We start from the raw sequence: 17,113 nt of genomic DNA, 5'->3' as shown, positions 1-17,113 counted from the left end.
TGTGTGTGTGTGTGTGTGTGTGTGTGTGTGTGTGTGTGTGTGTGTGTCTGTCTGTCTGTCTGTCTGTCTGTAGTAAGGCTTGGATTGGAATATGTGCAAACCTACTATATACACCAATATAAATTATGTACTCATGACTATATCCACTCATTACTGCAGGGTCTAAATATGTAACAATCTTAGAAGTCTCCTTCATGGAGGGAAAGCTGACATGGCAACACACACACACACACACACACACACACAAAAGTTCTGGGGGGGTTAGATGGAAACTACCAGCTAAAAGATTTTTTGGGGTTTTTTTCCCTTTTGAAATTATCTGTGAATTTCACTATGAGTTCCCCTCATTCCCCAGAACCTGCAACAACTAAGAGTTGGCTGTATTTAATTTCAAAGCTTGGCAATTCTCCCACTTGAGAGGGTGGGGGATACTGAGGGGAGAAAAGTGAGAAGAAAAAATTTTAAACCATCCAACCTAGAACCACCTGTCCCCTCCTATATATTTTAACACATAAGTAATAATGATGAAAATTTCCAACCTGAGAATTCACCAGGCGTGATGTTTGGGGAATTGATGGTCTCTGCTTCAGTGTAAGACAACGTGGAATCAGATAAATCTGAAATAGGAAAAGAAGAAAAAATTCAGTGGCTTATGTTTCTCTCTCCTAAGCACTTGCATTCTTTTTTCACTCTCTCTCTCTCTCTCTCTCTCCCCCCCACCCCCTTCCCTTCCCTCTCTGTCTCTCCTCAAAAAAGAGCAGGGTGTCCCAAGTAACTTCCTGCCAACACTTCAGCCCCATTCCACGATGGAGCCAGACGAAGCCAGCCTGCCCCCTAACTCCTGGGGAAAACGCTGATGTTCTCTCTGCCCTATAAGCTGAAAATGTTTCAATTGCTTTGACCACAGAAATAAATGAAGTTCAGGGGATCGAACAAGTAGAAACTTGGTGCTTACTTGAGTAAGGTTATATTAAGCCCCTAAACAATTCATAGCTGCTATACTTAATTACAACCATTAAAATTCTTGAAGCTGTTTCTTCTTGTTTCCTTCCTTCCTTCCTTCCTCCCCGCTGAGGCTGAGGAAACTTTGTTTTAACAAGTTAACAGTCATCCTTACTCTGTCCTGCTTACACCCCTCTAATTAAGCGCTCAAGTGTTTGCTCCCCAGATTAACTTTTTTTTCCTTTTCTTTTTTTAATCAAACCGACCCACAGAGCAGACTTCAACCTCAGTCCTGTTGTTTTAACAAGTTCATATGCTGTTCATTCTTTTTTCCTCCTATCTGCAGCATAATTAGGCTTAGAAGGGAAATTCTTTGCTTTAAGTGTCTGCTTCGTGGACGGTCTCTGTTTACTTAACAAATAGATTCATTTCAGGGTAAGCTCACTTGGAAAAATTTTCCTGGATCATGATGGTCTTGGCTACCAACTGGAGTGCTGTCCCCTTTACCCAACACAGGGTACCAGGGCCTGTCAGAAAAGTCTTATGTGCAAGGATTTCCTTCAGTAACACTACTGGCGTAGCTGCTGTCTTTTGCAGTCAGTCAAGGATGCTTTGTATCCCCAGATGGCAAACCTCACCCTCCTCAAAAACACATTATTACGGTTTTAGGCCACATTGTCTAGTCTTGCAACAGAGTTGCCTAGTGTAGGCACGAGCTAGTTGGAATTCCTTTGGTGTTCTCTGCATTTTTTCCTTTTACCAAATGCCCTGGGGGTGAAGAAGATGAAGAAATATTAACAAATTTGTCCTCCCCCAGCCCCATTTGCCAGATGCTGACAATGTTTAGTTATATGTTTTATCTCTTTGTCCACATGGGATCACAGTGGCTCAGAAATAAACTGGCTCCCTTCGGTTTACAAAAAATAATAATAATGTGGTTTAAAAAGAAAAAAAACCTTTTAAGATGTTTACCAAAGGACTAAAAACTTTCTAGCTGTTAAAAACATCTTGACTTGGAAGGGGTGGAAAATTAAAACTAGGCAACAACATATAGGAAGATCCTAAGAAAGACTGTCCTAAGAGCCAGAGGTGGAAGATCTTAAATCATGAGGTCCAGTTGTCTCATTTTACAGATGAGGAAATTGAGACCAAGATAAATTAAGTGACTCACCCAGGGTCATGCTGCTCATAAAGAAGTAGAGCTGGGATATGAACCCTGGTCCTGCAAAACCAGTGTTCAACAGGATGTTGTCTTTTGAGCACATGGTACCACACTGTAGGCTGAAGCTTAATTATGGTCAATAGATACACAGCTGGAAGGACCACACATCATCTAGCCCAAGCCTGTCATTTTACAGATGATGAAAGTGAGACCCAAGGGTGCCCAAGGTCACACAGGAAGTGAAGTGGCAGAACCAGAATTTGAATCCAGGTCCTACAATCCCATGGCTTCACAGTGGTTTCATAAAACTAGAGGGTTTTTCAATTCCCCTAGGCAGCTAGGGGGGTACAGTGGATGGAGCACCAGCCCTGGAGGTAGGCAGAACCAAGTTCAAATCCTGCCCCAGACACTTGAACTTGCTATGTATGTGACCCTGGGCAAGTTACTTAATCCCATGGGGAGAGAGGGGGGAAAGGGAGAGACAGGGAAGAGGAAAAGAGACAGAGACAGACAGAGAGAGAGCTGCCCCCTCCCCCACCCTATGGTCACCTTCTTTCCAATGAGCCAGCATCACAGAGGATACTGCCACTATTTTAGAAGGGGATTTTCTTATTTACTTATTTATTTCTGACTACACCAAGTATTGATAATGATGGTGGTTTGTCATTTTTCAGAGACATCCCCTATCTGAACTCATTACTCAATTGCCTTCATTACTCCGGGCCTAAATGTGTAGCAGTCCTAGGACCTTTTCCCAAAGGCCAACATTTTCAGTGGCCATCCAGCAAGACTTCAGGAGGCGTTCAATGACTTTGGGTTGTGCGTACTTGGTGAGGGTTATAGTTTTCGGGATGGCATCCTTTAGAGGGCCACATTTTTACTTTGTCTGTTTTTTTAACCTACTATAATTTGTATTCACTATGGGAAACCAGGAAGAAGCTTTGAGTGTGGGGACAATACAGACATTCAATATATAATGTCTTTATTTTTTTCTCTTATGGAATCAGAGCATATCATAGGACCTAGAGCTGGAAGGGCCTTTAGAAATTATCTGGATCAACTCCCATAGTTTACAAGCAAGAAAACTAAAACTCAGAGGTCAAGTCACTTGCTGTGAGTTAGTAAAGGCAGGTTATGAGCCCAGATAAGGGCTTTCTGACCTCAAATCCAGTACTCACTTTATTATACCAGTTTTGTACTCTGTTTAGTCACTGGAAGGAATCACTGTATTGTCAGAAAGTAATTATTTTGAGCATGGGATAAGAGGAAGAAGAAGGACAGGTAGTTAGCTGTTGTGTGCATATTTGGTTTTTTTGGAATAAGCACTATTCTTAAATTCACTTTAGTACATTTATAACATCCTCTCCACTAGGTTACATTCTGGAAAGGTCAAACTTTGTCACATACCACTGAAACAGGAATGGGAAGGAGTCTTTAAAAAAAAAAAGTACAATTTTCAATTGCTCATTAGAATATATGTCATTAGGGCTTTGTTTCCTTCTTTCTTTCTTTTTTTTAACCATATCTCGATTGGGAAGTTCTGGTCCCTTGGGGGAAGCCCACAAAGTCACTCTGTTGGTACTGAGGAAGATGAAGTAACTCACATCAGCCACTAGGGTACCAATGCGTCAAGCCCTACACCAGAATACCCATAATTCCCTTGACCCTGTCCCAGGGTTCTCTACTCCATAGCTAATTAATAAGGCAAGATCCTTATTAAATAAGAGACCAAATCCCCAAATGCTTTATTTCACGAACCCACTAAGCCCTCAAAATCTTAACTTGCTGAGCCAATCATGCCTCATACTAAGTTTTTTACAATGTATTTTCTTCTCTCATGACAAATACATAGCACTATCTAGTAATATGCAGGTCTACTTATGTGTACATTCATATAGTCTAAGCCAGTAATTTTATTTACCAATCAGCATTCTTTTCCAGATGTTCCAAAGCTGTTTCCGCTCAGGTGAAATTCTTGGCATAAATCAAAGGGAATAAACAACCTCTTTCAACAAAGATTTAATGCCCTACATATTTAGTATAAATATGAACTCAGGAGCATAAGTACAAGTACACAAGATGGGAAGAAATAGCAGAAATAAGCCTACCCCCACATGGATGGAAAAGTTGAAATCCATTCATCTATGACAGTCCAATGTTTAAAGGTCACCCAAAGGTTAATGATGAGCAAAGGAATTCCAGGCAGAGGGAGGGAAATATCCCACTTTAGAGGTTATAAGGTAGGGAGATACTTTAGTTGTTTTATTGATTTTCCCCTCCGGGACTTCTTCAAAAGTACAAAAACCAGCAGCTTGCCATTTGCTCTAGGAGAGGGGGGCTATTTGCTCATAGTTAAAACTTTATTTACATGGGAATCAAGGTGGGGGGAGAGAAATATAGAAAAAGATTAATTTTCAAACACCTAACAGCATGGAGACTCAATTGACAACTTCATATTTAAATAATAATGATCAGTTTCACTGTCAATCTGCCCCCCCTTAGAACACCTATATTTGTTGCTGTTTATTCATTTCGGTCACATCCAACTCTCTGTGACCCTGTGGACTTCTGTCCATTGGGTTTTCTTTGGTAAAGATATTGGAGTGGTTTGCCATTTCCTTCTCCAGAGGCTCACTATTTTTTGACATGGTAGTGCTCCATAGGCAAACAGAGGTTAAATGACTTGCCCAAGGTCACAGATATAAGTTTCTGAGCCTGGATTTAAATTCAGATCTTCCTGACTCCAAGCCTAGCACTCTATCCACTGTGCCACCTAGCTTCCCCAGGATAGTTATATAGGTCCCTATAAATACAGGGTATGGTATATACAGATTTTCATTTCCAGTAAGGTCCTATCCCAATGAACCTCAGCTTCTGACCACCGCTATCTTAGTAATACATTCTGGGATTTCCAGGGGTAGCTTTAAGGTATGTCCACACTTCAGTTTGGGGCAGTAGATGGGAAAGCAAGCATGTGGGAATTTCATCAAGATCACCTTATTAGGTGATCTGGCAAATATGGGGGATGGGGGGTGGAATAAGGCAAATATGACTTAACTCCTTAATATTGGAGTATCAAGATAGGCAATACTGGACTAGTTTAGATACCTGGATTCTAGTCCTGGCCTTGCCCCTAACTCACTATTTGTGAGTTGGTTGCTTCTCTGCATTTGCCTCACTCATCTACATCAAAGGTGGAACACCTAATGAGAATTTGTTTCAAACAAATACTTTCCATAAAAGTTCACAGAGAAAGCAGACTTACCCAGGGGCTTTCGCTCATCGTGAGGAGGAGACAGCCGAGAATAAGGGGGTGGTGGAGATTCTGGAAAACAAGACAGATCATTGTTAGGGCTGGGCATAGTGGAAGCCCGATCTCTTGGATTTCATGTTTCTCTGGCTTTAGGTAGGAAATACAAAAATAGTCCAGTGAAATGGGATGCTGTAGACTGGTTTCTAGTTTTGCCATTAACAATCAGACCCAGATCCACATGGGGTCAGCAACTTACTCTGGGACAACAGGAAGTCCTTATTGTGCTTTGTTGTCTATACCATCAAAGTGTAAAACCAACTATGATTGAATACTATTGGGTGAAGTATTGGGAGGGGGGAACCCAAACCCAACAACTTTAGTCTTAACTGGCTTGTCCCTTTAACATGGAAGAGTGGCAACAGCCCAAGACCAAAACTCAAGAGACCCTAGTCCTAGCTCTTCTATTAACAAGAAGTGTGACTTCATACACGTGAAATCCCTCTGTTTCCCCATTTGGAAAAAAATGGGGAGGGGGGAGAAGTAGATCTATGATTCTCTCTTCCTGCTCTAGAAAAATTCTGTATCTCTTTATTTTCTATGGGTTTTTTTTTTGTTTCCATTCATTTGCTTAAAATACTCCCCTTTAAAAACATATACTTTGCCTTCAGAAGAATTCCTTGGGCTCTTGTTTTACGGGAAGTAACAATTTGCTAAAGTAAGTAACAATTTGCATGAATGAAATGACCCTTCATTTGGGGTAAATGAAACTAAATGCCATCAACTCCCTAACTCAAACAAAACCTCAGTGGTAATAACCCAGTAATAACTATTATTAGCCCGAGTATCAGTAATGACCCAAGGGGTAATAAGTATTTTTCGTAATTATAATAGGCACAATTAGTAGTAGCAGTAGCAGTTGTTTTGCTCCCTACATTAAATTAAGTTTCCCCTCTTCATAACCTTGACTCTGAAAGTCAAGGGAGTTTTCTCAAGTGGGGTCTCCAGGATTCTCTACCTGTTTCAAGAAAGCATCGAGGAAGGTAAATCAAGGTGTACAGAAAATCATCTAGTCCAATGCCTGCTTTAAGTGAAGATGAAACCAAGAACCACAGAGATGAAGTGGTTTGTCCAAAGTCACACAAGAGATAAGTAGTAGACCCTGGAATTTTGTGACTCTAAATCTAGTTCAGATTATCCCACTGCCTGCCTCTCTCAGGTAGTACACGAAGAAGGGAAACACTAAGCACCCTTCTGGTCAAGCATCATGATTGATTTATTCATTCATTCATTCAATAGACATTTGCTGAGTGCCTATTATAAATAAGCAATGTACTGTGTTGTAAGCTGACAGGCCTTGGGGGAAGAGGAGGGATACAAAGAGGCTAAGATCTGGTGTCTCTGCCCACAAAGAGCTTACAATCCAGAGTTTGTATGCCTAGCATCAAGCAAATAGTGCCCTACACAGAGCAGGCACTTAACAAATGTTTGAAGCTGATGCTGACAAATGGCTAGGACTGTTTGCCAACACGGGCAAAGGGGGAAAAGACCTAAAAACGTTTCCCAAGTAGGCCACCTAGTTTTAAAACCAGGCAAGAGACTAAAAAGAAGACCTTCAAAGAGACCCCTTAAGAGAAAAGGCTGGGGACAGCTAGGTGGTGAAGTGGATAGAGCACTGGCCCTGAAGTCGGGAGGACCTGAGTTCAAATCCGAATTTAGACCACATACTTGACACTTACTAGCTGTGTGACCCTGGGCAAGTCACTTAACCCCAATTGCTTAAAAAGAGAGAGAGAGAGAGAGAGAGAGAGAGAGAAAAGGCTGGAGAACTGCTTAATCTACAAGGTCAGCCATCAGGCAAGTAGACTTCTCATTCAACACATCCAAGTTCTGACCACTCCAAAGATTCATCCTCTAAGTACAGAATGCTGGGGAAGGTAGAGGAGGAGACTGGGGATAAGTGAAAATTGATAAATTACCTGTAGGTAAAAATAGCTGTACTTAGATACACAGGAAATACTAAATAGCATGGGGCAGAGCCACTGCAATCAGGTCCTATAATTTCAGAACTTTTTTGTGTTTTTGGCTATTAAAAAAAAAACAAAAACAAACCCATTCTTTGGAATAATGCCCTCTTATTTCACGAGACAAAAAAAGGAGGGTATGAACCTTCCTCCAGATGCCTATGGCACAGAATGGGAAATAGAAAACATGGCAATAATGGGTGTGGGCTAGAGTAAGAAGTCCCTCTATAGCTTCTTTTTTTCAATCACACTTTCCTCCACTGTCCAAGGCCACGAACATCCCTTCCAAATACAAGTCCAAGCCCCTGGGGATCTGAACACCCAAGGCCAAGATGGGAGCCCTCAGTCCCCTTTGCCTGGAGTTAAATCACCAGTGCTCTGACCACACAAGCTCCTTAGAGCTGGGCTTGGCCTGTAATATTGAAACCCAGCTAAATGCATGCCAGACAGTGGTTCTGATGTGGTAGTGGAGGGAGAGGGAAAAGTTATGTAACTTGAAGTGTGAATGGGTAACTGAGGTCCTTGCAATAAAACTCCAGAAGGAAGTTCGGTCCCACCATCTACCTTACCAAGATGGTGCTCAATGAACCATTTAATAAGTGCAGAGGTGGGGTAACCAGCAAGTTCTCTCAGGGGCACATAAAAAGGCAAGGAGTGGAACAGAATGTATTACAGTGACCTAGACAAAGGCTTAGATTAATAAAGCCTCCAGGGGTCATAAGACCTATTTCAATGCTTTCATTTTCAAGATCAGAAAACTGAGGCCCAAAAAAATCAATGTCACTCAACTTGTCAATCTATCATGAAGCACCTACTATGTGCCAGGAATGGGGGGTGGACAAGTGAAAAAAAAAAAAAAAAGCAAGACAGTTAGTGCCAGGGCCAGGAACCTACATCTCCTAACTCCCAGTGAGGATTAAAAAGAACCAAACATCCTTTCAGCCTTGTCAAGTCAGAATTATTCTTCCTTAACTGAACAAAAAAGAAAGGGAGAGATCTGGCCCGGGAGGCGTGTGCTAACACTGGATGATAATTTTTACTTCCTCAGCAGGGGTCACTGACAACAGAATTTTGTCCAACCACACTCACGTGTACTTGGATACCTGATTTTCCATGATGACATTCAGATGGCAAAACAGTGACGCAAGCTAAAGCAGTAAGGTAGGGCAGTGGGTGGGTGAGGCAGAGAGACTCTGAACTGGAGGGACAGCCATTACTACATTTCTAAAAAAGTATGAGTGTTGCAGCTATAGCTGTGGGCTTCTTTTACAGAAGAATAAAAATGCACAAGCTTTTAACCTTAAGGGGGAACTCCCAGAGTCCTCAGGGCCTCTCTAAATGCAAGCAGGAGTGTAATTAGGCAATCCTCCTGCATACTCAGACAGCTATCCATCTGCATAAAATCCAGGAATCTCTTCCAGCTACAGGGCTGTACAGTAATAAGCCAGCGCTACAGTCAGCTCGAAGGAAAGCATTCATCACAGATGTGACTTTTGTTAGCTCCCGGTGGAATTTTCGCCTTTCAGGATCTGGACTTCAAGTAAGCCAGGAGATAGTTAAAACTCCTTCCACTTACTGGTGTGGTCTGGGTTTTCGGGACTTGCAGTCTTCTTCTGCCTTTCCAGCCCTGCATCTCTCACAGGAAATGATCCATGCCCCTAGCCCCGGGCTTTATCACTCCCCCCCATCCTGGGGCCGATTTTCAGCCCTCCAGCTAGTGTACCTTCCCCCACAATCTCAGAGAAGCCAGTGCCTCAGCAACAAAGGAAGACAAGTTGGAAAAGAGACACTGCAGCTTTAAGAAAGGCAGGAGTTTAATTGCCTAGATTCCCCCGTCAGTCAGATAAACAGCTAGTCCGGCTGGCGCCAGCAATATGCAAACTGCATATTATCACCACTTCTTCACCTAAATAGCAGAGGGGACCTCCTTAGGAAAGGGGGAAAGGGGGGAAAAAAAGGGCTTTTTAAGCACAACTTGAAATTGATCTCATTTCAAAGGGATAATGCCAGGCCAAATAAAAGAAAAAAAAACTTTTTAGTCTGTTTTAATTCCTATATTCTTTGCCTGGGAAACCTGTGTTTTTCTAGGCTGTCTTCTAAAGTCATTTAAAAGTTCTCTCTCTGTCTGTCTCTTTCTCTTTCTCCAGCGTAATTTAGATAATAGTCATTTACTGAATATAATTACAGAAAAAAAAAAACGTGGTGAAGCAAAGAGCCCGAGATTTATTCCAAAGTTAATGGATACTTTCAGTAGAAAGGAGTTTTAAACACAGGTTAGAACCGTGATTAAAGTATTCCTTCAAATTTCCGTCCACATAGGCACCAAGCAGAGAGCAAGCATTTCCCTGGGGACAGAGAAACAGAGACAGATCTAGAGGGATCCCATCCCTAGGCAGAAATAGGTTAGCAATTCTGGTGGGGAGTAGACCCGGTAATCTTTTGCTTTTGTTCTTGTTCAGTTTTGTCCAACTCTTTGTGACCCCATCTGGATTTTTCTGGGCAAAGATACTGGAGTGGTTTGCCATTTCCTTCTCCAGGTCAATTTACAGTTGAGGAAACTGAGGCAACAGGGTTAAGGGACTTTACCTCTGGGTCACACAAACAGTAAGTATCTGAGGCAGGATTTGAACTCAGGTCTTCCTGACTCCACGCCGGAGGCTAATCTTCTATTGCTATCCCAAACATAAAAGTGTTCAAAGACGGGGTGCCAGAAACATAGGCAAGTCTGGTAGCACTGCCTTCATGCTCATTTTGCTTATGTGCTTATGTGCAAGCCTGTTGGAGTTCGCAGCTATCAATGTATTCTGTATATGTCGACCCTGTCACTGTCATACACATCTGTGTTATCTGGGGCTTTATCAGTTATTTGTGTGTGATTCTGATTCCATGATCTTGCATCAAATGTGCATATTAATCTCTGTTCTTAAAAGTGTACGTATGTATGCATCTTTACAATATAGCGGTACCTGCCTATCTGGGTTATACCCCCCCCAAGCTATTCATACAAATATATCTGTGGTATCTATGTGATGCTGGCTATGCATGCCACTCTGAGTAAGTTGTTCTTTGAAACTGTATTTATGTCTATTACATAATTCCTGCCATGTTTCAATGTGTACACTTCCATGTATTAATACCTATTTGTATCTTCATGTTTGGAGATAGCATACTGTGTATCACTGTGTATAATTTTCTGACTGCCCATACCAGATAGTACATACCCCCTACCTCCTCTTATCATCGTCCAATATGGGCAGAGGCCTCCCCTTACGTCACTGCTTCATGTTCCTCCCCCAGTGACATGGAATAAGGAGGGGTTCTGAGTGCCAGCTGTGTGCCTGGTACATCTACGGGGCCTAAGCTGGCAGTACTGGGATAGAGTGGGAAATGGGGGGGTGGGTGTCATCCACCTCTCACCCTCTGGCCCAAACACCATCAGTAAGGACAGAGTAGCTAAACAGACCCAAGTCCTCATCCATAAATTTCCATTCCTCTATGTCACTAGGGAAGAGGTGACTCTGGGTTATCTGTCCACCTATCCATCCCGCAGGGCTTTACTTTTTAAGTCATAAAGCACTAAATAACTGTGAATCTTTGTGTTACCAGTGCTCTGAGCTATCTTGAAGACTAGTGGGATGGGGCCCAGGACCACCATGCTGGTCTAGAGGTGGCAGGATTGGTAAAGAGCAGTGCAATAGCCTGTAACATCACCTCCTACAGGCAAACAAGAGCCAGTGCCCATAAGATCAATTTCTAACACTCCATTCTCAGACCCAAGCCCTCCTATATCCTTCCCTCCTGTCTCCATCCTTTCTTCATCATCCTCCCTCCAAAAATACTATCAAAACCAAACAATCCAAGATCTGGCCATTTTTAGAAGAGAGGGAATTAGTAACCACTATTGCAATCATATTCCATACCAACCAGACTTTATAAAATCCCTCAACATCAGGAACATATCTAGAGGCAGCCAGGTGGCCCAGTGGTTAGAATAAAGGACTTGGGGTAAGGAAGACCTGAGTTCAAATTCAGCCTTAGACACTGGCTAGGTGTGTGACTCCTGACAAATCATAATCTCTGCCTCAGTTTCCTTATCTGTAAGACAGGAATAAAAATAGTACCCACACCTCCCAAGGTTGTTGTGAGGATCAAAAGCTACCAGAAAAGTGTTTTACAAACCTTAAAATGCTACATAAATGCCAACTGCTGTTATTATCATTTGTATTACTAGTATTATACCCTGAAGGGTCCAACCACTATACCTTTACTAAATTACAAGCTTCACTTGGAATACCTCCTCCTTGGAGGCCAAGCTAAGTCCTACCTCCTCCAAGAAGCCTTCCCAGACCAAGCCAACCCTAGAGTTATCTCTACCTACCTCTTAACTTCTATACCATCGTCCTGAAAGTTTTTATTACTCATTTTGCACTCACCACATACTGTCTTGCTTATTAAAATTCATCTTCATTTAGGTCTTTCACATATATCCTCTCTCCCCAGCTCTTCACTGTAAGGTCCTTGAGAATAAGAATTTTGGCTTATACTTCTTTATATCCCTCAAAGAACAGTGCTTTATACACAGGAGGTGCTAAATGAATAGGTTTTTATTATTATTACTTGATATGGAGAAAGAGGAAAGTCTGCCAAGGAGTCAGCCCTGGATGAGAGCAAGTTCAGAGATTTCCAATGCCCAAGTGACTAGAAAAGACAGCAAGCTCCTAGAAGCCCATGTCAGTACTAAGAAGCTTTGTGGCTCTGGTCAAGTCCCTTCCTTTCTCTAGACCACAGTCTCTTTATATGTAAAAAAAGGTGGCTTGGACTAGATGGTCTCTAAGGTTCCTTCTGGCTCAAAAATTCTGTGCTTCTCCTAGAAAATTGTCAGGGACAGGACATTAACCTGAGAGCCAAAGATGGGATCAGCCCCTTCAAAGACTTGGAGGGGAAGCAACCAAGAATCAAAGGGTGTGGAGATGGGGGGGGAAACCGCACTTCCAGGGGAAGTTGTTGGTTCAAAGTGGACCAAGGGCATCGGAATCTGACAATCAACAAAGAAACAACAAAGTTTGTGTTTTGGAGAATCTACAGGAGTGAAGCCTGGGGTGACTGTAGCCAGAGACAGTAAAAAAAAAAAAAAGCAGGATGTTCAAAGCCACTCACCGGCTCTTACCCACCACATGCCCTCCTTCCCCTTCCTCACCCAGAAGGATCAATCCTTATACAGGCCAAAGTTGAGCTAACCACTTCCCACACTGCCCATCAATGAGATATACGAAGGTGCTACAGAAACAACCTCACTCTCCCCTGAATCCCCTGGTCTTCCCCAAACACTTAAATGAAACCTGCATCCTGAAATATAAGAAGGTTTAAAAAGCCAAAGCCCTTCCTCAAATGAATGAAGCTGGGCCAGATCCCTGGACGAAGAGAGTCTCCAAGAGACTTGGATTCTCATACTGAATGTGTAACTAAGTACACGACTCTAATCAAATCATTCAAGCTCCTGGGTCCCCAATTTCTTCATCAGTAATATGAAGTGATGAAACAATTATCTTACTCATTGATTTTGAGAGCTGAAAAGGATCTTTAAAGGTGGGGAAGCAATGGTGGGAGGGTTCCCATTTTCAGCATTTCTAAACCAACGACCATGAAAAGGTCTGCCCAACTGACCACCATCAACAAAGAAAAAAAAACAACTCTTAAAAACTCAGTGAATGAACTTAGTCAATGAAGGGCAGTATGGAAAGTAGAAGGTAAAATGGTAAGCACATAGTAAGGCTAGCTTTCTACCTCAGTTCTCATCCTCAAATTCAGCTATGGGCCAATATGATTGAATAGAAAAGCACAAGACACACGTTCTTGTTGGGGGGTGGGGGGAGAGGAGAGAAGAGAAGACAAGCACAGGTTACTATAGCCAGTAATAGGAAAGCAGAGAAGAATCTTGGGTTGAACCATACCATCCTTTCTTGAAAGCCTGCTTTAAGGAGATAAAGAAAAGGAATGGGGACTGAAAAGAATGACTGGGGGGAGGGAAGGGAAGAGAAAGGAGAAGGTGAGGGAGTGAAAAGTTTAACAACAAAATACTCAGCTCTCCATCTCTGAGATACATCCAGGTTCCCCAGCCAGGAACCACAGACCACAGGGTCATAGTTGGAAAAAATAAAGTCTTTCATTTTAAAGTAAAAGTTTTCAAAGTAAGGATACTGGGCCAAGATTACTCCATATAAACAGGCATACTGGGACACTTCTTGAATGTCTTTTTGATAATTGTGGAAAGAAGAACGTTGCAGAATACAAATGCACACGGAAGAGTAGTACGTGCATCTTGCACAGAGGGGATGCATACTCAAGCATGGCAACGACTAAGTCTAAGTGTCTAGACACAGGAAGAGACACTTATTCGGTGCCATTCTCACGTGTGTGAACACAGCAAAGGGCCAATACATAGAGAGGAAAATGCAGAACCATACTACAATCACTCTGGGCAGTGGAAAGAGCAATGGATTTGCCATAAAACCAGTGTTAAGAGATCTAGTTCCAAAACTTATTTTAATGCTGTATATGACCTTGGGCAAATGATGTCCCTCAGCCTGTGTCCTTATCTGCAAAATGGGAACAATCCTCCCCACCTCATAAAGTAGGCGTGAGGAAAACATAGGTGGACTACGTAAAAGTAAACTATTATTACTCGGGCTGATTCTCCAGTTCGGTCATTCATTATAGTCTTCTCCCCCCTCTTAGCCTGTTTTTCCACTGCCTATTTCCACATTCACATTCACATTCATCATCGCTGTCATCAAGATGAGGGTAGAGGAGAGATTAAGATGACAAACAGTCCCCTTTCAGAGGTCCATACTTCCCCAGTAAAAATTCTCCTGGAAAATAAGACTGACTACCTGGCCTAAAATGATTTAAAAGTGCATTTCGACTCATCTTGCTCTCTCAACACCATAAAGATCAAGAATGCAGATACACCTTATCACCTCAAGCTCAGGTATGCTGGGCACAGGTATGCATGCATAAGGTGTACACCGATCCACACAGAGTAGCCCACTTACGAACATCAATGAAAGCCCAACTGTATTAAAAGGGTCCATTTTTTCACGGACCCTGTTGTTAACCAAATACACACCTAGTCACTTAAGAAGAAGGAAAGAATCCCCCGGTTGCCCACGAGTTTTTTCAATCCTCCCAACAAAACCCCCAGGTACTGCCTTCTCTGGCGCCTTCCCATACCCGCCCCCAACGTGAGCCCCAAAGGGATACCCCCAAGACTTCCTCCCCTTCCCCCCCCCCCCCCCCCGCCCCAATTTCTCTCACCTGGCCCGCACAGCCTGCTGAAGTGGTAAGGGTTGCAACACACTGTGGGACTGTCGACTGCATTGAAGCTATGGCAACCACAAAGGGGCTTGAGCTCGACGGCGTGCTGCAGGTCGGGCCAGCGGAAGAGTCTGCCCAGGAGTAGCTGGGGCGGGGCGGGCTGGCCGCCCAGCCTGAGGTCTGTGCGCGGCACCAGGACGCAGCCGCCAGGCACCCCACCGCGGGACTCCACCGCCTCCAGCAGCGTGTCCAGAGCGCGTTCCTTCAGCCGCTTCAGCAGCGAATAGGTGACCGTCTTGAGTTCCTGCTCTAACAGCAGCAGCCGAGAACGGGCTTCCCGGCTCCTCCCGCCGCCACCCCCGTGCTCCAGGGGCGTCCCAGCCAGTGGGTCACCGGTGTCTCGGGGAGCGCCAACCACGTCCCGTTCGGAGAAGAGGCAGCAGGTCACGGTTTCGCAGTCGCTTTCCGGCAGCCAGCCAGGGCCTCCCTGCTCGGGCACCTCCAACGTGGAGCCCCCCGGCCCAGTGCCGGCCCCTGGCTCCGACATGGGCCTCAGGGGGCCCCCCGCGCGCCGGCGCCTCCCTGCGCCCTGGGCACCTCGTTGCCCTGCCGCCTCCCGGGGCCGCCGCGAGGTTACCGGACGGATTTCGGAGCGGCTGCAGCCTCCCCTTTCTCCTCCCCTCGGGGCCGGCTCAGCGCGGCTCCCGGAGCTCCCATCCTCGTCTCTTCCTCCGCCGCCGCCGCCTCCTTCCTCCAGGTCGGGGACCACACGACTTCTCCAAAGTCGCCGCACCAGCCCCGAGCGTTTGGACCTGAACATACGATATCCTTTGGCGCCAGGGGTGGGGGGGGAGGAGGAGGAAGTCTCCAGTTACTGGGGGTCCGTACCCTCAGCGCGGCGGTGACTGTGCGGGTCGCAGTCCCACATGAAGCTCCGCCGTGCTGCGCCGTGCAAACTCTGCACAGCCTGTCGCCGATAGATCGCAACAGAGCTGCAACATGAGGGAGCTCTCCGGGGGTGGGGTGACCAGGGGATGGGGTGGCGGGGAGGGGATGAGTGGGGAGGAAAACTTTGAGAGAAAGCAACAGCAAGTGGCCGGGGGGGGGGGCGCTACATTGACCCCGGCTATAAAGTCCCTCCCGCTGTTAAGCTCCTGCCCCCGCGGTTAAAGGGGGCTGTAGGAAATGCCCAGTGAAAAATACCCTGCATCGACCACCAATTTTTTAAAAGTTGTGAGGAGGGTCCAAGAGCAAAAAAATGCACACACACACAAATACACACACACACACGAAATATTTAAACTCTTTCTTTAAAAAGCAAAATGCTTTTTAAGCAAGATGTTTGCTTAAATCCAAAGAGATCCAAAAGGCAGATTGGGAGGAAGGATCACTCACCTCCTCCCCTCAGGGAAAAGAAAAAAATAAAGAAATAAGGAAAAGTTAAAAGACAAATAACGCACACAAACAAAACCCCAAACCCTGAATTTTTATGCGGAAAAAGGCCAACTCCGTATCAGGTCCCAGACTTTGGATGCACTTGGAGGAGTTTCCCTTTAACGCTGGTTTCAACACATGAGTGGAAATTGTAAATATCCCAAAGAGCCGCTGGAAATCCTTAATTAAAAATGCAATCCACCGAGGCAGAGGTCGCTGCCCGCTCCGCGCTCCACACAGACGCTGCAGGAGCAGCAACCCAAAAAAAAAGTGACTGCACTTCGCCCCGTGGTCCCTCCGAGGTCTGGTTAAACAGCGCTCTGCGTTTCTTCCTTTTCGCTTTTCTCTGTCTCTCCCCCCTTCTCTCTCTCTTTTTTGTTCTTCTCAAACACACACTCAGGGCCCCCGGAGGAGAGCCGCGGAGTCATTGGCTGCCTCCCATCATATGCCAGTCTAGACACTTTGGCGGCTCTCTGCTGCGCCGCCGATTGTTGCGCAAACAAGGTTTCAAGTTTCTTAACTCTTAAAGGAGAACACGTCCCATTGCAAAGATTGAGGCACAGAGGGGTTGGCTCCCGGGGCGGGCCGAGCCCTAGCCCCTACCCCCCTCCTCACCCCCACCCCCCCAACCATCGGCCTGACAGCGCGGGCGGTGCAAGCACTCGCGCACACTTGCACAGGCACAGATGGGTGCATACACTTTGGCAATAGGCACACAATTACACAAACAGTTGTTACACATATAAACACACTAACTCACTTGATGAAGCAGCACATACAAACACATCCCAAATTACCCTGACCCCGGATCTTCAATCCTAGGAAGGAGATTCTGGAAACTAAAGGGAATCATGCTCCGGATCGCTCCACTTCCCCCCACTCCCCACCCCCCCAGTACCGATCGCGGACAGATTTGAGAAGCGGGGCTTTCAGCGTGGAGACACCAGTCCTAGATCTGCAGATTAACCGACAAGTGTCCTCTCTGTG

The 17,113-nt window shown here is 44.8% G+C and overlaps 1 protein-coding gene across 1 annotated transcript in view; it reads right to left on the bottom strand.

The window, feature by feature from the left end:
* The window catches only part of SMAD6 (SMAD family member 6), a 110,375-nt gene extending 93,732 nt beyond the window's left edge, over positions 1 to 16,643 (bottom strand). Inside the window, exons 1-3 of the mRNA XM_027851424.1 lie at positions 14,693 to 16,643; positions 5,370 to 5,429; positions 540 to 617 (exon numbers count right to left, since the gene is read on the bottom strand). Of these exons, the coding sequence (XP_027707225.1) occupies positions 540 to 617; positions 5,370 to 5,429; positions 14,693 to 15,512 (958 nt within the window). The 5' untranslated portion in view covers positions 15,513 to 16,643. The remainder of the gene's footprint in view (positions 1 to 539; positions 618 to 5,369; positions 5,430 to 14,692) is intronic.
* Between the last annotated feature and the right edge of the window lie 470 nt (positions 16,644 to 17,113).

Source organism: Vombatus ursinus, unplaced genomic scaffold (assembly GCF_900497805.2).
Source record: "Vombatus ursinus unplaced genomic scaffold, bare-nosed wombat genome assembly UNPS02009205.1, whole genome shotgun sequence".
In the NCBI taxonomy this organism is placed as follows: domain Eukaryota; kingdom Metazoa; phylum Chordata; class Mammalia; order Diprotodontia; family Vombatidae; genus Vombatus; species Vombatus ursinus.
Note: the sequence above shows the minus strand (reverse complement) of the source record. Positions and strands in the feature narration are given on the sequence as shown.